The 21749-nt window shown below is 43.5% G+C and overlaps 1 protein-coding gene across 17 annotated transcripts in view; it reads right to left on the reverse strand.

Annotated features, from left to right (window-relative positions):
- Positions 1 to 4330: 4330 nt before the first annotated feature.
- LOC145523707 (uncharacterized) overlaps positions 4331 to 21749 on the reverse strand; it is a 67633-nt gene continuing 50214 nt past the window's right edge. For 12 of the 17 annotated variants that reach the window (XM_081534456.1, XM_081534461.1, XM_081534452.1 and 9 more), the window contains 3 exons: positions 18804 to 18860; positions 18254 to 18337; positions 13445 to 15782 (listed from right to left, as the gene is read on the reverse strand). In XM_081534456.1, coding sequence (XP_081390582.1) covers positions 15756 to 15782; positions 18254 to 18337; positions 18804 to 18860 — 168 coding nt within the window. In that variant the 3' untranslated portion in view covers positions 13445 to 15755. Of the gene's footprint in view, positions 5941 to 6905; positions 7130 to 13444; positions 15783 to 18253; positions 18338 to 18803; positions 18861 to 21749 lie in introns of those variants that run through there. The other 5 variants (XR_014066857.1, XR_014066855.1, XR_014066856.1 and 2 more) reach the window with 2 other exon arrangements.

The following is a 21749-nucleotide window of genomic DNA, read 5'->3' on the forward strand; positions in this document are numbered from 1 at the left end:
GTCTGCTGCACCCAGAGCCCCTGTCCGTGCGGCAGACCACCACCAACCTTCACCTCCACAGGAGATACTCAAATACATTTCTGTCTCAGTCTCTGTGGGGTCCCTGGGTCCTGGTGTGCACAACGTATGTTTGAGCCCTCTGAGCGTTTCTGGCAGGAATGGGATTTGATTCTAAACATGAAATCGCCCCTCCTACCATCTTGCTGGGGCTTCTCCTTTGCCCTTGGACATGGGGTGTCTCCTCACAGCCGCTCCAGTGCCTACCGACTTACTGTGGTTTCTCTGACCTTAGACGTGGGGTTTCTCCACATGGCCAGTCCAGCAAAGTGTAGTCGTTGCTCCTGACCTTGGACCTACTGTATAGCACATGTAACTCTGCTCAATGTCATGTGGCAGCCTGGATGGGAGGGGAGTTTGGGGGAGAATAGATACATGTGTATGTATGGCTGGGTCTTTTCATTGTACACCTGAAACTATCACAACATTGTTCGTTAACCAGCTATACCCCAAGACAAAATAAAAAGTTAAAAAAAAATTTTTCATGGCTTACTCTTAAAAAGGTAAATAGGTGCAATTTTCCTTTAAGAAAATCTTTACTTTGTAATATACCATTAATACTTTGATGATCAAAAATCTTGATAATTTTTCCCTTCGGTAAACACTGATAAATATATTGGGACTACCAAACCACTGTGAAGTAACTACAATTTGTCTACAACTACTGCATTTTTTTACACTTGAATATGTATTTGTACATTTTAAGAAAACATGGTATAAAAAAAATCATGTAAAGGAAAGCCTCAAAGAAATATGTCACTAATTTCTGAACTGAAGTGACCAAAGACCACAGTAAATAGAAACGTTTCTAAACATGATGTAAACATAAGTGAAGTACGCAAAACATCTAGGCGTTCACATCTACTATATTTCTATTTTCATTCTTAACATATCATTCTACACAGCTTTTTCCTTTGGGAAGAGTACTATAAGTACATTAGTCAGAGCAACAGCAACCTCTTCTGGGGCCAGAGAATGCAGATAACAACCCCCACAAAAAAATTTTTCTTTAGATCAATAAATAAAATGCAAATGCAGGGCACAAGGCGAATAGCATCAAACACCCAGACAGATGGGTGAGACTGAGGCTCCAGGGAGAGAGTGAAGTGATCTTAAAACAGGGCAGTAAAGGAAGAAAGCAAAGGGCCTCTTGGATCTGACTGATTTACGCTCCCAGAGAAAGGCAATTAAGCAACTCTGCACGGAGAATCACGTTACAAGAGTCCCGGAGCTCAGCGGTATCTCATTCCATCTTCATGGTAACATTTCTTACCCTCAGTCACAGAGTAAGGTTGGTTCTACTCCTCCCACCACAAATCTTGAAAATCTGGCACCGAAATAACCTCCCTGCTTCCTCCATCACAACCCATAGCCTTGGTGCTCACTTCCCAGAGCTAAACTGTTCCATAACTTTCTGGGCCACTTTCTGACGCAAATCCGTGTGATGACACCCCCAGCCCACATCTGAAGCATGACTTTATCTCTTGCCTTCTTCCAGCCTTCCCTCCTTCTCTCCTCTTTCCTTCCTACTCTCTTTCCTTCAACAAATCACTTACCAAGAGCCTCACATGTGGCTGGGCACAATCTCCTTAATTTAGAAAATAAGAATTTACCACGTTCAATTTTAAAGTACGAGGCACCCATTTCCAGGAAGGTAGCTAGAAATACAGAGAGACAGAACCCAGCTTCAGCTGGATATTTCTGCCCACCCAGGATTTTTTTTTCTTCATTGCCCATCCTGGGTAGAATTTGGGGCATGAAAACAGCGTGCACCCTAGAGGTAGATACATAAGCAACATCCTACTTCCTATATCTGCCAAGCACCTGGAGTAAAGCTTTAAAAGTTCATTCCTGGGATTCCCTGGTGGTCCAGTGGTTGAGAATCCACCTTGCAATGCAGGAGACTCGGGTTCAATCCCTGGTCAGGGAACTAAGATCCCACATGCCACGGACTGACAAAGCCCTCGAGCCACAACTAGAGATCCTGCATGCTACACCTAAGACCAATACAGACAAATAAATATTCAAAAAAAAAACTTCATTCCTATTTGAACCCGAAGGAAGGAGAATTCTGCTCCACTACTCCCTGCCTCTCCCCACACCACTCTTTTTTTTTAAGATTTATTTGTTTTAATTGGAGTATAATTACTTTACAATACTGTGATGGTTTTTGCCATACATCAGTCTGAATCGGCCATGGGTACACACGTGTCCCCTCCCTCCTGAAACTCCCCTCCCCCTTCCCTCCCCACCCCTTCCCTCCAGGTTGTCACAGAGCACAGGGTTTGGGTGCCCTGCATCATACATCAGACTTACACTGGTCATCTGTTTCACATATGGCAATGTACATGTTTCAACAATATTCTCTCAAATCATCCCACCCTCTCCTTCTCCCACTGAGTCCAAAAGCCTGTTTTCTGTGTTTCCTCTGCTGCCCCCACACCACTCTTGAGCCGTGTTTCTCCTCTCTGGACATGGCGCTCAGCTGAGGGCTGGGCCCACTCCTCCAGCTTCATATTTCCCCAGGCCCTACACTGATGCGGAAGGAACACACTTTGTCTTGTCTTACTGCCTTGTCCTCATTTCCTGCTGCACTCTTTCCTGACTACTCCACTCCATTCAAACAGACATACCAACACCTCTTCTCCTGCACAAAACATGCCTCTTGTTTTGCCATCATCTCCAAAACAGCAACAACAAAAAGAAAACCATCTGACCCTAGACCATTCTCTCTCTTCTTCAGAAACAACTGTTAATATCCTGGTCATTTTTGACTGCTTCACATAGTCGTTATAATCATATATAAACATCCCGTACAATTAAAAAAAAACGATTATTAATGATGTGCACTCACAGTTTTTAGTCTTTGTCCCCGGCCTGGTCCACTGTGTTCCAGGAAGCAGGCTCCTCCAGCCACGAGGAGAGAAACTTGGGTTTCACTGTCTCCTTGATGTCCTTAGGGAGCCCATGAAGATTTCTGGCGGTGGTTTCTGGGTTTGGGCAGGCCATACATTGACGTATTGGGAAGCATGTTGGCTGGGTTAGGAGCTACAGAGGTGTGACCTGAGCCCTTCCTTCGGGGCCACATGCCCCAGGTTTTCCTGCCAACACAAGCTGGAAAGGCTGTCTACTTCTCCTTCCCCCTGTAAATGCCAGAAGTCATCAGTCCAGGTCTTTCCAGCCTTGTCCCACTCTTCTCTCGTCTCCCATCCCCTCCTTCCTTCCCCAAATTTCTAGATGAGAGAAAAACCATCCAGGGTTCCTGGGGGAAACCATGGGCTTCCTGAGGACTCCTGAGCAGAAAGCTCCCCACTCAGCCGCCTCTCAGTTCTAGGAAGAGGGTTCATGGGGTGAGTCGGTAGAATTTTGAAAGCCCGTGTCCCTCAAAATCATCTTGTACTACGTTTCTTCAATGAGCTGGATTCTTCAAGGGACCCTGGGAAGTGATGTACTCTTGCCCCATCACTGCCTGTGGTTTTACAGTCTAAACAGTCCTTTTCCAGCCTTAAGCAACCTTCCAGGCAGACTCCGTGGCTTTCCAGACAAGTCAGGAATTAAAAGAGCATCCATTCAGTTCAGTCACTCAGTCATGTCCGACTCTGTGACCCCATGGACTGCAGCACGTCAGGCTTCCCTGTCCATCACCAACTCCCAGAGCCTACTCACACTCATGTCCATCAAGTCGGTGATGCCATCCAGCCTCTGTTGTCCCCTTCTCCTCCTTCCTTCAATCTTTCCCATAATCAAGATCTTTTCAAATGAGTCAGTTCTTCACATCAGGTGGCCAAAGTATTTGAGTTTCAGCTTCAATATCAGTCCTTCCAGTGAATATTCAGGACTGATTTCCCCTAGGATAGACTGGTTGGATCTCCCTGCAGTCCAAGGGACTCTCAAGAGTTTTCTCCAACATCACAGTTCAAAAGCACCAATTCTTCAGTGCTCAGATTTCTTTATGTTCCAACTCTCACATCCATACATGACCACTGAAAAAACCATAACTTTGACTTGACGGACCTTTGTTGGCAAAGTAATGTCTCTTTTTTTTAATATGCTATCTAGATTGGTCATAGCTTTTCTTCCAAGGAGCAAGCATCTTTTAATTTCATGGCTGCAGTCACCATCTGCAGTGATTTTGGAGCCCCCAAAAAATAAAGTCTGTCACTGTTTCCACTGTTACCCCATCAGTTAGCCATGAAGTGATGGGACCAGATGCCATGATCTTGGTTTTCTGAATGTTGAGTTTTAAGCCAACTTTTTCACTCTCCTCTTTCACTTTCATCTAGAGGCTCTTTAGTTCTTCTTCACTTTCTGCCATAAGGGTGGTGTCATCTGCATATCTGAGGTTATTGATATTTCTCCCTGCCATCTTGATTCCAGTTTGTGCTTCATCCAGTCCAGCGTTTCTCATGATGTACTCTGCATATAAGTTAAATAAGCAGGGTGACAGTAAACAGCCTCGACGTACTCCTTTCCCAATTTGGAACCAGTCTGTTTTTCCATGTCCAGTCTCACTGTTGCTTCTTGACCTACATACAGATTTCTCAGGAGGCAGAAAAGGTGGTCTGGTATTCCTATCTGTTGAAGAATTTTCCAGTTTGCTGTGACTCATACAGTCTAAGGCTTTAGCATAGTCAATGAAGCAGAAGTAGATGTTCTTCTGGAATTCCCTTGCTTTTTCTATGATTCAGCAGATGTTGGCAATTTGATCTTTGGTTCCTCGGCCTTTTCTAAATCCAGCTGGAACATCTGTAAGTTCCTGGTTCATTACTGTTGAAGCCTCGCTTGGAGAATTTTGAGCATTACTTCACTACCATGTGAGATGAGTGCAGTTGTGCTGTAGTTTGTGCATTCTTTGGCATTGCCTTTCTTTGGATTGGAATGAAAATGGACCTTTTCCAGTCCTGTGGCCACTGCTGAGTTTTCCAAATTTGCTGGCATATTGAGTGTAGCACTTTCACTGTATCATCTTTTAGGATTTGAAATAGCTCAACTGGAATGCCTTTACCTCCACTAGCTTTGTTCGTAGTGATGCTTCCTAAGGCCCACTTCACTTCCAATTCTAGGATGTCTGGCTCTAAGTGAGTGATCACACCATCGTGATTATCTGGGTCATGAAGATCTTTTTTGTATAGTTCTTGTGTGTATTCTTGCCACCTCTTCTTAATATCTTCTGCTTCTGTTAGGTCCATACCATTTCTGTCCCTTACTGTGCCCATGTTTGCATGAAATGTTCCCTTGGTATCTCTAATTTTCTTGAAGAGATCTCTAGTCTTTCCCATTCTATTGTCTTCCTCTATTTCTTTGCATTGATCACTGAGGAAGGCCTTCTTATCTCTCCTCACTATTCTTTGGAACTCTGCATTCAAATGGGTATATCTTTTTATTTCTGCTTTGCCTTTCACTTCTCTTCTTTTTCACAGCTATTTGTAAGACCTCCTCAGACAACCATTTTTCCTTTTTGCATTTCTCTTCCCTAGGAATGGTCTTGATCCCTGTCTCCTGTACAATGTCATGAACCTCCATCCATAGTTCTTCATGCACTCTGTCTATCAGATCTAATCTCTTGAATCTATTTGTCATTTTCACTGTATAGTTGTAAGGGATTTAAGTCATACCTGAATGGTCTAGTGGTTTTCCCCACTTTCTTCAATTTAAGTCTGAACTTTGCAATAAGGAGTTCATGATCTGAGCCGCAGTCAGCTCCTGGTCTTGTTTTTCTGAATGTATACAACTTCTCCATCTTTGGCTGCAAAGAATATAGTCAATCTGATTTTGGTATTAACCATCGGGTGATGTCCATGTGTAGAGTCTCATCTTATGTTGTTGGAGGAGGGTGTTTTCCATGACCAGTGCGTTGTCTTGGCCAAACTCTATTAGCATAACCTTCAGTGAAAAGAAAAGTTCAGTCCTATTGTCATCAAAACCAGTATCTCCCACCTAATTCAAATTGGGTCCTCTCTCCAACTAGGCCTGAGCCCCATAGCTGCTTGCCCCAGGGATGCAGGAAGAGAGGGGTGGAGTCTCTAATTCAACCCCATTTCCCACCAGCTCAGCTGCCCCTCATTCCTGGGAGGAGCCAGGAAAAAAGGAATAGAGTCAGCCCTCGGTATCCCCAGGTTCCTTATCCGCAGATTCAAGCAAACTCAGATGGGAAATATTCAGGGAAAAAAATTTCCAGGAAGTTCCAAAAACCAAAACTTGAATTTGCTAGGCTGGGTCAGGAAGATCCCCTGGAGAAGGAAATGGCAACTCACTCCAGTATTCTTGCCTGGGAAATCCCATGGACAGAGGAGCCTGGTGGGCTACAGTCCATGGGGATGCAAAGAGTTGGGCACAATTGAGCCACTGAGCACAGGAACTATTTACGAAGTATTTACATTGTATACTCTGCCTTTTTATACAAGGAACTTGGGAATCTGCAGATAGCTTGGGGCAGGGTGTTGGGAGTGGGGCAGGAGGCATAGAATCTCAAGACCAATCAAGGGACAGCTGTGGAAAGCTTGGATTTAGTCGCTCAGTCATTCAGACTCTACGACCCTATGGATTGTGGCCCTCCAGGCTCTTAATGTCCATGGGATCTCCCAGGAAAGAATACTAAGTGGGTTGCCATTTCCTTCTCCAGGGCATCTTCCCAACCCAGGGATTGAACCTGGGTCTCCTCTATTGCAGACAGATTCTTTACCGTTTGAGCCACCAGAGAAGCCCTTTAGTGGAAAGCATAGGGTATTATTTAACTAGTGTTGGAGCAATCTGACTACTCAATGCCCAAATATCGACTGTCATTGGCAGAATAATGTCTTCCCCAACTATAGCCACATTCTAACCTGTGAAACCTGTGAGTACATTACCTTCCACTTAAAAAAGGACTTTGTGGATGTGATGAAGTTTAGCATCTTCACTTGAGAAGGACTGGCCTGGATTATGCAGGTAGGCTTTATAACAGGGAGGCAGGAGGGTCAGAGTCAGAGAAGGAGATGTGATGATGGTGAAGGAGGAAACAGAACAAGCTCTGTCTTGAAAGCAGGACTCCATCTTGGGCCGGACTGTGGACTTTGAGCTATATGCCCGGTATCTATGGAAACGACATACCAACTGGAAAACCAGATCCCCCGGTTGTAAGAGCCCCAGGGCTCGTACCTAGACTCTCCAGCCGCCTCCAAGAATACCCTAATTATCTGTGTAACCAAATAGAATCATGCATTCTATTATGCTTATTGGGGTATGACCACAGGCCTATTAATAATTGTCCACTGTTAACTACTTAGGCTTAAGGCATATGAATCACAGGTTAACTTTGATTGTATCTTTCTTTTTCCTTTGTTCAGACTAGTTTCAGGGAATTTGGGGAGGTGCGTTTGGGCACGTACACTTAGGATATATAAGGTTTTCACAAAAACTGGTTGGGGTCCTTGGCTAAGAGGAGACTCTGCCTTGGGCCCGCCAGTGTAATAAACTGCACTCCACTATCTGCATTGTTCTTCTGAGTGAGTTTGTTTCCCAGAACGCTTGGCTACAACAATGGAAGCAGAGGTCAGGTGATATCCTTGCCAGCTGGCAGCTGGGAGCCAAGGAAGGGGAGCAGCCTTAAAAAGTTGGAAAGTTCAAGGACAGAAATTCTCCTCTCGAGTTCCCCAAAGGAACACAGACCTGCTTAAACCTTGATCTTAGCCCAGTGAGATCCATGTTGGACGTCTGACCTCCGGAACTATGAGGTCATGAATGGGTGCTGTTTTAAAGCACAAGTTTTGGGTAACTTATTACAGCAGCAATAAGGAACTAATGTGTTGACTCATGGGGAACCTCCCAGACTTCCACAGTGGGATTCCTGGCAGGTACTATATAGCCATGGAGAAGGAAATGGCAACCCACCCCAGTATTCTTGCCTGGAAAACCCCATGGAGAGAGAGGCTTGGCAGGCTATAATCCATAGGGTCACAGAGTCAGACATGACTCAAGTGACTTAGCACTAGCATATAGCCAAGCCACTCTGGGTAACCGTTCCATTGTTCTGTGTATATACCCTGCTCAACCAGTACCTGTTTCTCCTACACCCTACTCACATGACTAACCTTCCTACATACTTGCCCCAGGCCTCAGCTAGTGATTGTTCTTATCAAACGGGCTGTGAAAGGTGTGCCACTCTGCTGATTTCCCTGGTAACCAGTGAGTCAGCCTGACCTTGATTTCCCCATAACTGGCGATTTCTCTCCCTCCACCACCATCCCTCCACTCCCATTCCTTCTATGCCCCACCCCACCTCCCCACCCTGGCGTGTCTGAAGACAGCCCCCCTGTCTGTCCGCAGTCCACGCACACAGAGGGGTGTGGCTCCAGTACCTTGCTTCAGACACGTGTGCTTAGTCGCCCAGTCCTGTCTGATTCTTTGTGACCCCATGGACTGTAGCCCGCCAGGCTCCTCTGTCCATGGGGATTCTCTAGGCAAGAATACTGGAGCGGGTTGCCATGCCCTCCTCTAGGGGATCTTCCTAACCTAGGGATCGAACCCAGGTCTCCTGCATTGCAGATGGATTCTTCACTGTCTGAGCCACCAGGGAAGTTTAGACATGTAAGGTCCACCTCCCATTAAACCATTGATGTCTCTGTTGCTGCCTCTGGGCTCTTTCTTCAGTCTTGAAGCTGGCAGAGACCAGGCCTTGTAGGCCCACAGGGTGCAGCCCAACATGTACCTTTCTTGAAAGCAGTGCTTCTCAACCAGCGGCAATTTTTGCCCACCCACCCCTAAGTTGTCATTCAGTTACTCAGTCATGCCCGAGTCTTTGAGACCCCATGGACTGTAGCACACCAGCCTTCCCTGTCCTTCACCATCTCCCAGAGTTGGAACTCATGTCCATTGAGTCGGTGATGCCATCCAACCATCTCATCCTCTGTCATCCCCTTCTCCTCCTGCCTTCAATCTTTCCCAGCATCAGGGTCTTTTCCAATGAGTCAGCTCTTTGCATCAGGTGGCCAAAGTATTGGAGTTTCAGCATCAGTCCTTCCAATGAATATTCAGGACTGATTTCCTTTAGGATGGACTGGTTGGATCTCCTTGCAGTCCAAGGGACTCTCAAGAGTTTTCTCCAACACCACAGTTCAAAGGCATCAATTCTTTGGCACTCAGCCTTTGTTATTGTCCAGCTCTCACATCTGTACATGACTACTGGAATACTGTAACTTTGACTAGCAAAAGGACCTTTGTCAGCAAAGTAATGTCTCTGCTTTTCAATATGCTATTTTGTCATTGCTTTTCTTCCAAGGAGCAATTGTCTTTTAATTTCATGGCTACAGTCACCGTCCCCGGTGATTTTGGAGCCCAAGAAAATAGTCTGTCATTGGCAGAATAATGCCTTTCCCAACTGAAGCCACATCCTAACCTATGAAATCTGTGAATACATTACCTTCCACTGAAAAAAAGGACTTTGTGGACATGATGAAGTTTAGCATCTTCATTTGAGGACTGGCCTGGATTGTGCACATTGGCTTCATAAAGGGGAGGCAAGAAGGTCAGAGTCAGAGAAGGAGATGTGATGAAAGAATATCACATTGTTTCCATTGTTTCCCCATCTATTTGCCATGAAGCGATAGGATGGGATGCCATGAAGCGATGGGACGGGATGCCATGAAGCGATGGGACGGGATGCCATGAAGCGATGGGATGGGATGCCATGAAGTGATGGGATGGGATGCCATGATCTTCATTTTTTGAATGTTGAGTTTTAAGCCAGCTTTTTCACTCTTGTTTTTCACCTTCATCAAGAAACCCTTTAATTCCTCTTCACTCTCTGCCATGAGGGTGATGTCATCTGCCTATCTGAGGTTAAGTATTTGATAATGTCTGGAGACATTTTAAATTATTGTAACTAGTGGGGGGTGGGTTGCAGTGGTTTCTAGTGGATGGAGCCCAGAGATGCAGCTGACCATCCTACCAAGCACAGGACAGGGTCCTACAACAAATATCACATCCAAACTGTCAGTAGGGTCAAGGCTGGAAAGTCCTGATCTAAAGCAAGCAATGGACTTTTTGGGTACTTAGAAATCTCTCTTCTGTTCAACAGACAGCCCCCATGCAAGAAGGTCCTTTCACAACCACTTGAGATTCACTTCTACTGCCTGTGCCTGAGGTTCAGACATTACCCTTCTTGGTTCACCAAACATTTCCAATTCAGGCAGCCCCAACTGAAGGATCCTCTTTTTTGTAGGCTGGAGGTAGGGGATTGTACAGCTCTGGTCATAACTGATGCCATCTTGGGCCCATACAGTTCCTCCAGTCCTTACACTGATCCTACCTAGGACTGTGCTGTAAATCACCTCTGTGTCATCAAAGGCTTTGTAGTTAATAAACATTTTTTAATAATCATTAGGACTAAGTGACCTTGATGCTGTTAGTCCTCAAACAATGATGAAGAACTTCACTGATGTGTTCCCAACTCTTAAAGACTAGTTAAGAAAGAAAGTTAGTCACTCAGTTGTGTCCGACTCTTTGTGACCCCATGGACTGTAGCCCACCAGGCTCCTCTGTCCATGGAATTCTCCAGGCAAGAATATTGGAGTGGGTCACCATTTCCTTTTCCAGGGGATCTTCCTGACCCAGGAATCGAACCGGGGTCTCGCACATTGCATGTGGATTCTTGACCAGCTGAGCCACAAGGGAAGTACCCATTCATAAATCTTGGCTTAGGAATATACGTGCTGTTTCTTTCCAAGCACATACTCCCATAACCCTTTTAAAAGTAATTTTATTTATATTTGGTTATGCTGGGTCTTTGTTGCCACATGGGCTTTTTTCTAGTTGCGGGGAGTGGGGTCCGCTCTCCAGTTGCAGTACACGGGCTTCTCAGCTGCGGTGCTTCTCTTCTTGCAGAGCCTGGACTCTGGGGCACTCGGGCTTCAGTGGTTGCAGTATGTGGGCTCTAGAGCACAGGATTAGTAGTTGTGGCTCACGGGCTTAGTCGCTCTGCAGAACGCGGGATCTTCCGGGATCAGGGATCAACCCTGTGACCCCTGCATGGTCAGGTGAACTCTTTACCACTGAGCCACCAGGAAAGCCCTCCCACACTCTTTTATATGTAAGTATAAAACTGTCCCAACGGCCCCCCAGGTTTGTAGAGTGCAGCTTCAAATGCTTCTGGATCGTTGTCTGCCAGGCTCACCTGTAACAAACTGATCCATTGATGATGTGGAGCCGCCTGTTTACATGGTATCAGTCTCAAGACACCTTCTCAGTTCAGTGGGCGCTTTTCATTTCCTGTATTCTCCAACAGAGGTGAATGCAGAATTCCCTCGAGATTATATGGTCACTTATCACCAACTGTATTCCACTTGAACAGTTTGGAAAACACTCAAGAGACTCATTTAACATCCTCTTACACACCTTCCTTAAGACAATTAAGGCATTGTTAGAGCTCAGAGACATTCCTGTTAACTAATTCTGCAGGGAAGTATTGTAAGCAAGCATGTCCATGAAATAATGATTTTCATGTCCTGAATATGTCTTCCACACAAATCTGTAGACTTGGAATGGGTGGACAGACACTCTAACATTGTGTATATGAGAAAGGACATATGCAAACAAAAGAAGCAAGGAGATCAAACCAGTCAATCCTAAAGGAAATCAACCCTGAATATTCATTGGAAGGACTGATGCCGAAACTGAAGCTCCAATACTTTGGCCACCTGATGTGAAGAACTGACTCATTAGAAAAGACCCTGATGCTGGGAAAGACTGAAGGCAGGAGGAGAAGGGGATGACAGAGGATGAGGATGGTTGGATGGCATCACCAACTCGATGGACATGAGTTTGAGCAAACTGCAAGTTGGTGATGGACAGGGAAACCTGGCATGCTGCATTCCATGGGGTCACAAAGACTTGGACACAATCGAGAGACTGAACTGAAGTGAAACAAAAGAGAGAATAGGGAACACAGCGGGTTTGTGTGCTTCATTTAGTCATTCATGAATTCAACAAATATTCGGTTCGAGCATGACCTTCCCATCAAAACCTCCCTGATCAATGTTTAAAATAACCCACTATGGGACTTCCCTGGTGGTCCAGTGGCTAAGACTTCATGCTTCCAATGCAGGTGGCCCAGGTTCAATCCCTGGCCTATTTGGGGAACTAGATCCCACATGGACCAACTAAAGATCCTACTTGCCTCCACTAAGACCCAATGCAGCCAAATAAATAAATAAAAATAAAATTACCCACTACCACCATTTGCCCACTTTACACCCTCTTGCCCTTTTTCTTTCTTTTTCAAATTGAGATTTAACCCCATGACAGCAGGTTTTAGTATATTTACAAGATTTGTGCAGCCATCACTGCTATCTAATTCTGGAACATTTTCAACACCCCAATAGGAAACCCTGTTTGTTTAGCAGTTATTCCACATTTTCCCTCCCTAGTCACTTTCAATCACCAATCTACTTTCTACCTCTGTGAATTGGCCTATTTGGGGCATTTCATATGAATGGAATCAGGCAATATGTGGCCTTTTGTGTCTGGCTTCTTTTACTTACCCCTGGAGAAGGAAATGGCAACCCACTCCAGTATTCCTGCCTGGAGAATCCCACGGACGGAGGAGCCTGGTAGGCTACAGTCCATGGGGTCGCAAAGAGTCGGACACGACTGAGCGACTTCACTTTCACTTTCACTTTCTTTTACTTAGCATAATGTTTTCAAAGTGTATCCAGGGATATATCTGTATCTTCATTCCTTTTTTGTGGCTGAATATTTTATTGAAAGGATATACCATATTTTTAAAAAATTCATCAGACATCAGGTCGTTTTATCATCTTGACAATCATAAAAATGCTGCTATGAACATTCATGTTTTGGTACACATATGTGTGGACATATGTTTTCAGTTGTTTTATCCTACCTAGGAGTATAATTTCTGAATCATATGGTAGCGTTGTATTTGACTTTTTGAGGAACTGCTGCACTGTTTTCCAAAGTAGCTGCACCATTTTAAATTCACACGAGCAAAATATGAGGATTCCAATTTCTCCACATCCCTGCCAACACTTGGGATTGTCTTGTATTTTTGCCGTCCTAGTGGGTGTGAAATGGTAGCCTCTTGTGGTTTTGATTTGCATGTCCCTAATGACTAATGGGGCTGCATGCTTTTTTTCATGCACTTAATAGCTATTTGTATATTTTCTTTAGAAAAAGTATCTGCAAATCCTTTGCCTGTGTTTTAATTGAGCATTCTTTTTATTGCTGAGTTGTAAGAGTTCTTTGAATATTCTAGATACTAGACTCTTATCATATATATGATTTGCAAATATCTCCTCCCATTATGTGAGTTGTCTTTTCACTTTCTTAATTGTGCCCAGTGAAGCACAAACCTTTAAATTTTTACAGTTCAATATTTGACATTCTTCTTTCATTTCTTGTACTTTACAGGTCATATCTGGGAAAACTTTGTGTAATCCAAGTCACAAAAATTTACACTTACATATTTCCTCTAAGAGTTCAATCATTTTAGCTCTTACATTTAAGTCTTTGACCCATTTTGAGTTACTTTTTGTGCATGGTATGAGACAGAAGTTTAACTTCATTCTTTTGCATGAGGATAATCATTTGCTCCATCATTTTTTAAAAGACTATTCTCGCCACCTTTAAACAGTTTTGGAACCTTTGTTGAAAATCAATGCTTTATTTTCTCTATGGCACTTATCACCATCTGAAATTATATAATCTGCCCTGCTCAAATAATACCCTCACGCCTCTCCTCCCATATTTCCTACACACACACACACATAAACTAAACTAAGTTTCACAAATTTGTCTCACTTACTGTTTATATCTGATGTCTGTGATATAGTCTGCAATTAATCAACATCTGTTGAATGAATAAATAAAGGAGACTCCTTTTTTTTTTTTTTTTTTTTTTTAGAAAAATAATGGCCACTATACTTCCTAAGTGCAAGGAGTCATTTAATTTAAGGCAAAAGAGATTTGGGTAATGGGTTCAAATGAGATTGCATTACCACTTCCTGGATTGGATGAGAAGAACATAATTAGACAAGTAACTACCCATTGGTACAGAGAGAGCCTGCAGAGAACTTGAGTAGAAATCCAAAGGCAGGTGTAAAGGGACTATCCAAGATGCCTCACTTGATACTCAGCAACATCCTCCTGCCCTAAGGATGCCCACTCATCTTGGAATGGAGAGCTCAAAGTACTATACCAGCTGTCCGGCCAAACTCAGTGTGTACTGGTTTTCCAGTATTCTGATGTTTGGGGTTCTTTAGAATCAGCCTCTGTAGTCATCAAAAGTTAGTCTATTTAAGGAATGTAGTTTTTATTTGCAATATGTCTTTCAAAAATAAATATTAACCAACATGTTAATTAAAAGATACATTTTTAAAAACAGATATGAATTTTCTCAAAAAAGCTTTCTGAAATATTTCTGACCATGAATAAAAAGGTTCAGAAACTGCCCCTAAAAGTGAGTAGGTAAAACTCTTAGTCAACCACCTAAATATAATAGAAAAGGCTTTTAATACCTTCCCGAGGCTCCTACTTAGAAAGAAAGAGCACGTCCTCCCACTAGTGGAAGAATTAAGTAATTGCTTGATTTTCCAAGAAGGCTTCATAGGCTCCATCTTATGGTGAAAAATGTTAGCTAAGCTTTAGAGCCACTGCAAAATTCACTGCCCACAAAAGGACACAAGTTGAAAAAAATCCTTGAAAACTGCAGAGTCTACAAAAGCCAGGAACATAAAGGTCTATGTTGCTGGTAAGAAAAATAAGCCAACTGCCAGGAAATAATCAAACTATTTTTCTGAACTATGACTGCAACCAAGCCACATAATACATGCATGTATGATATTAACAACCGTATCTCAAATTCAAAATTGGGGGGAAAAAAAGTGAAAATAAAAATAGGAATATTTTACTTATAATATTTTCTTTCACAATTCATTGACTTTTATTTTGGTACCAGAAATCTGCAACTTTTTCTTTGGCACCAATGTGTCATTGTAAATCTTGTTTCAAGTCTGATATGAACACAGAATTCAACCTTGACAGATAGTCTTGACAAGAAGTGATGTTTAATAGTGGAAAGGAGCTATTGAAAACCATAGGTATTTTCAAAGAGCTTCAAAAAAAATCTTTGCACAATTGCTAAGATGTTTGCAAGAGTCTGACTTTCCAGTGTCACTATATTAAATTTTCCATCTTGTATGACCCCATGGATCATCTTCCATGTTATAGGTAAGGATTGACAAAGAGGCACAGAGCAGTGGGAAACTGTCTTCAGAATCTGAGATCAATAAGCCATGTCAACGGTCAGTGTATCCATCACGGAATTCAGTCCATCAATTATAGTTCCACCAACTAATTCTAGCACAGAAAAGAGGACCAGATAACACTATGCCAGATAACTGTCTCCATGTTTTATAACTACTGTGGATGGCTTTGCATTTGTTAACCCAAAAGGCCAGTTATGTGGTAACAATCTTTGCTGCTTAACATAAGCAAAGATATTTTTTTTCCTCAGATGATGTGAGTTTGTTTCAACAGTTCACCATTTCTCCTTACCTTCAGCTATGACTTAGCCTCCTCTTCTACCTGCAGGGAGGAGACTGCCATGCTGTGTCCAATCCATCAAACAGAGCTTGACGGTCCAAAGCCTAGGAGGTTACCCAGCTTACAGGTGCTGAGCTCTGTGTCTGTCACATGCTCCATTTTTAACTTCTAGCAGAGAGCAATTCCTGCTGAATAATGCAAATGAGTAGGTGAAACGACTGTGTCCTTAGATAACTTGCAACATGAAACTTACCTTTAAGGGCAAGTTCAATATTAGCATCATCTTCTATCCCCAAAATATCATCAACATTAAATTGTTTGAAAGTCTCCTCTATTACAAAAATGAATTTCTTAATTGCTTCCCCATGTTGTGCCTGTCGTGGGCACACTGTCCAAAATATTTTCAATCATAAAAATTCTCAAACCCACAGTGAATAAATGAAGCTAATTATTACATCTTAGTACTACTAAGTATGTACTCTTACCAGCTGCAATAGCAAATGTCACAATGTTTAAAACTTTTCACACAATTTATCTTTTCATGTCTTAGCCATATTTTCAGGACCTTGAGCAACAGTATTTGCAGTTACACTTATATTTGCACGTGCTTCTATCTTTTCAGGACTCAATTTCCGCTACATTCAAAAGACACTCTTTTACAACTTGTTGTCTGTGAAGAATTTGATGTCCCAAGCATATTTTTCACTTAAATATGCAACTGCTTATTTTATGAACAACCAGAACAAGCCTTGTTGACATTTCAGTTCTTTCAGAAGCCCATTAGGTTTTGATCACATCTCTTGCACATCCCTGGTCTTTGTTCTCACAGTGGTTTATTTCATGGGGCATCTAGACTGTTTTCTTTAATTGCAGCTGTCAGGGAAAGAAAAAAAGGACGCACAATCTAAAAGTCACAGGTTATATTTTATTCAGGGACATTAATGAAAGACTGACCATGGCCTGGAAGGCAGCCTCTCAGATAGCTCTGAGGAACTGTCCCAAAGAGGTAAGGGAAGAGCCAGGGTATATAGGAGATTTTGTTGGGGGAAAAAAAATAGGTAGTTCAACATCAAAAGATTACTGTTACTCTCTCTCTCTCTCTCTCTCTCTCTCACACACACACACACACACACACACACACACACACACACGTACAAAATAGACATCTCAAGTTAATGATATCAGTGCTTTTCTAGTTCTGCAAGTTTAGTCGCTTCAGTCCTGTCCAGCTCTCTGCGACCCCATGGACCATGGCCTGCCAGGCTCCTCTGTCCATGGGATTCTCCAGGCAGGAATACCAGAGTGGGTTGCCATTTCCTTCTCCATTTCTACATATGCTGCTGCTGCTGCTGCTGCTGCTAAGTTGCTTCAGTCATATGGGAAGATGCAAAAGTCTAGGCTCATTGAAATTATTCCTTTGATATGCATCTTAACTATCTAGGGACTTTCCTGGTGGCTCAGAAGGTAAAGAGTCTGCTTACAATGCGGGAGACCTGGGTTTGATCCCTGGGTTGGAAAGATCCTCTGGAGAAGGAAATGGCAACCTACTCCAGTACTCTTGCCTGGAAAATCCCATGGACAGAGCAGCCTGGTAGGCTACAGTCCATGGGGTCACAAAGAGTCGGATACGACTGAGCAACTTCACTCTGACTTTTTTTTTTTAACTATTTAGGGCATATCTTCTTTTCTCCATCAGGAATTTCCCCTCAGGGCACACCTTCGGGGGTGGCTATGGTGGCTGATGGCTTAATGGTGGGCATAATTTGTTGCTTGCTGGAATGGCAGGCAACATTCTTGGTTTACTGAAATGGCAAGCAACATTATTTTTTGTCCATATACTCTTTGCCAAATAAGCATATAGAATTGGCTTTAAGTTTATGAAGAACATTTGACCCTCTAGGTTTATCTTCTTTTTACTCCTTTTCATAGACATGAGAAATATTTTTGCTTTTTAAATATTATACAGTAGAATGATTTTCACAAGCACAAAACTCAGTTTTTAAAAATATTATAATTTTCTATAATTCAGCCTCTTGATCTGATATCCCTCTACATGATGAAGAACTGGCCTTCTTAGTCTCCCCCAGGAAGTCATTTGGTCAATTCCACAAAGATGTTGAGAGGTCAAGTTCCTGTCACCCCAGAATCGACCCTAGAGCCCATACTATAAACCATACAGGAAAGTACCCCTTACCTGTTGCAGTGGTTATTGTTGTTGAGTCACTAAGTCATGTTTGACTCTTTGTGATTCCGTAGACTGTAGCCCACCAAGCTCCTCTGCCCATGGGATTTCCCAGGCAAGAATCCTGGAGTGGATTGCCATTTTCTTCTCCAGGGGATTTTCCCATCCCAGTGATCGAACCCGCATCTCCTGCATTGGCAGGAGGATTCTCCCCAGCTGAGCCACCTGGGACGCCCACCCCTGACCTCCAGTGGTTCTCAACCTTCCCCTGCTCCATGTTAGACTTGCCATGGGGAGCTTTGGAGATGCCAATGCTTAGTTATTCTCCAGAGCAATTGCTCAGAGTTTCTGAGGATAGGCTCTGGCTATGGATTTTTTTATAAGCCCTTCAGGTAACTCAGGCAATTCTGCTATGCAGGCAGGATTGAGAAGAACCGATTGAAGAAAAAGTGCCAAGAACTAAGATTACATGCTTACCTGAAAAGTTGACCAAAAGGTGGAAACACCAGCCCTACTGTAACCAGCCACGATCACAAGAGCAACCCTCCACCTAGGTCTATGCTTTAAAAAAAAAAAAACAAAAATGAGGAGGGTTCCTGGGATCATACATCAGCTTCCCACTGGCTATCTATTTTACATATGGTAATGTATATGCTTCCATGCCAAAGCTCTGTGACAACCCAGAGGGATGGGGTGGGAAGGGAGATGGGAGGCGGGGTTAAAGGGGAGGGGACACATGTCATACCTATGGCAAATTCACGTTGATGTATGGCCAAAACCATCACAATATTGTAAAGCAATTATCCTCCAGTTAAATACATAACGTTAAAAAAAAAAAGCAGAGGGGAGGGAGGGAAGAGGTGGGTGACGTGAGTTACAGGCAGCGCACTGGGGAGTTGCCGCAGGGCCCTCTGAGGCACTCGTTCAGGGTCCTCAGGAGACAGCCAGCACAGGGACGCCTGCTGCCAGAGGCACCACGGCCAGATGGTGTAGGAGGAGCAGCAGCATCCTTAGGGAGCACACTTACCACGCCACCAGGAGAACAGTGAGACATCCTCAGTCCCCTCTCTCCCGTGCCAGGACCCTGGAGGAAGAAGAAAGAGAAACGGGTGTCCCCATTCCCATCCAACCCAAGCAGATGAGGTCTCAGCTCAAGCTGTGCTTGGGGAAAAGCAGAGAAGATAAGGTTAAAACCAGTATGAAACAAAATCAGATTGAGTCAAAGAAGACTAGAAAAGATACAACCTGCCTAAGATATCACTATGGGATTGAAACCGAGCAGGACCCTGTGGGGTCCTCCCAGGTAGGAAAACCTCTCCATGTCCCCTGTTTCTTGTTTGTAGGGAATGGTTTTAGACTCCTAGACCTTTCTCTGAGTTCCAAAGAGCAGATATAAGCAGTTACAGCTAGGGAAGTGAGGGAAAGCAGAAACAAAGGAAAATAAGCCCAATAAAGTTAATTTAAACTAATGTCTTGATTTATGACTCCACACTGCAGAGACTGCATCCTGTGGCTTTAACTAGCTGCCCCAAGCAGACTTGAAATTGATGGCACCTGGAGGATCAATTAAGAACTGAAGCTTCTGAACCATCACAGAAGCTCTAAGTAAATAATAAAATGCTTCAGCCATGGCTTCTGCTCTCTCCTGGAAAGAAGTTGCTACATCACAAGACCATGATTTACTAGTCAGCTTTGCAGGCACACATAGATCACTTGCAATCACCAAGGACACCTCGAATTACAAGACGGCGCCGGGAAGTCTGCGGCTGAGGCCTTATCAGGAAGGTGAAATCACAGAGACGTCTTCTTCTTTGCCTTTTTGCCTTTAAAAGCCTTGCGTCCCAGGCAACCAGATGGATCTGAGATGAGTCTAGGGCTCCACCCTCTGGGTTGGCACCTCCTCTACTAATAAAAGTAGTGGAGGTCTTCCCTGGTGGATCAGATGATAATGAATCTGCCTGCAATGCAGGAGACCCATGTTCAATCCCTGGGTCAGGAAGATTCCCCGGAGGAGGGCATGGCAACTATTCTTGCCCGATAAAGAATCTGCCTGCAATGCAGGAGACCCATGTACTATCCCTGGGTCAGGAAGATCCCCTGGGGGAAGACTTGGCAACTATACTTGCCTGGAGAATCCCATGGACAGGGGACCCTGGCAGGCTACAGTCCATAGGGTTGCAAAAGAATTGGACACGACTAAGGGATACTACTGATAAATCTTTCTCTGCTCCAAACTCTATTTCAGTTTGGTCTCATGGTGCCTCGGACACATGAACTTAGGTTCAACAATAGGATGAGAAAAGATTCAAAGGCAGAGGGTTGAACACTCTGATTGAAGGGAAAATCTTGTTCATGTTTATCCCTCTCACTGAATTGATGCTGCACCCTAAACCAATGATACTTTAGTGTTTTCTCAGTCATACTAGGCTTACATACTATGATTCTAAGATTTTCTTAGGATTTCTATACTCCCTGAGGTGACATATATGTTGCTTGGAGATCAAACAGAGACTTGGAGGGGGACAGGAGGGGAACAGGAGGTGGGGAGTCTCTTCCATGGATGTTCCTCTGTCCTTGCATTGGCTTTCAGCCATGAAATTAAAAGACACTCTTTGGAAGGAAAGTTATGACCAACCTAGACAGCATATTAAAAAGCAGAGACATTACTTTGCCAACAAAGGTCCATCTCGTCAAGGCTATGGTTTTTCCAGTAGTCATGTATGGATGTGAGAGTTGGACTATAAAGAAAGCTGAGCAGCAAAGAATTGATGCTTTTGAACTGTGGTGTTGGAGAAGACTCTTTAGAGTCCCTTGGACTGCAAGAAGAGCCAACCAGTCCATCCTAAAGGAAATCAGTCCTGAATATTCATTGGAAGGACTGATGTTGAAGATGAAACTCCATCAGCTGTTCAGCTGATGTGAACAGCTGACCCATTTGAAAAGACCCTGATGCTGGGAAAGATTGAGGGCAGGAGGAGAAGGGGACAACAGAGGATCAGATGGTTGGATGGCATCACTGACTCAATGGACATGGGTTTGAGTGGACTCCAGGAGTTGGTGATGGACTGGGAGGCCTAGCGTGCTGCAGTCCATGGGGTTGCAAAGAGTCGGACACAACTGAGCGACTGAACTGAACTGAACTGAATATGTGAATGCTGCTGACAAATATGACTCTCCTCTATTAGTAGAAGTAAGATAAGTTAATGACTCTGTTACTGAAAATGCAGAACTTGTCAAAGAATCTTATTTCCTGTCTCTAGCTATTATGAATAAATAGTCATTCATGTACCAGTCTTTGGCTTGACATGAATTTTCATTTCTCTAACCAATGCTTTCTTAATTTTGTAATATATGCTGTGTCTGGTGCTATTTTTATACAAATATGATTTAATAATACAATTTTATAATAAAAGAAAAATCCCTGTATTTGAAATAAAATTAATTTGGGGTTGGGGAAATCCATTTTATTACTCCTCCATTTATATTATAAAAATAGGACAAGTACACTGGCATGAAGCCTCAGGGTCAAGAAGACATTAGGAACTGGTGAATGTGTTAGTTGCTTAGCTGTGTCCAACTCTTTGCGACCCCATGGCCTGTAGCCCACCAGGCTCCTCTGTCCATGGGGTTCTCCAGGCAAGAATATTGGAGTGGGTTGCCATTCCCTTCTCCAAGGAACTGGTGAACACCATAACACTAAAAAGCACATACATGCGTTTTGCATAGACAGCCACTACTCTGCTTCAAACGATTCCCCACGAAGACCCGATAATGCCCAATTTTCTAATTTTTCAGAGAAGACAGATTTTTGTGTGTACATATAAGCAGTCTCCTAAATTTAGATGTTGTCCTATAGGATAAAAATCAAATGCCAGTGAACCACTGCTGTCCAACATCAGGCACTACAAGATAAAGTACAGCTTTAGACCAGATTTGACCCAAGACCCACTGGGCTCCAGCTAAGACCTTGGTT

This window comes from Giraffa tippelskirchi, chromosome 10 (genome assembly GCF_054371585.1).
Source record: "Giraffa tippelskirchi isolate mGirTip1 chromosome 10, T2T-mGirTip1v1.2.pri, whole genome shotgun sequence".
Lineage (NCBI taxonomy): Eukaryota > Metazoa > Chordata > Mammalia > Artiodactyla > Giraffidae > Giraffa > Giraffa tippelskirchi.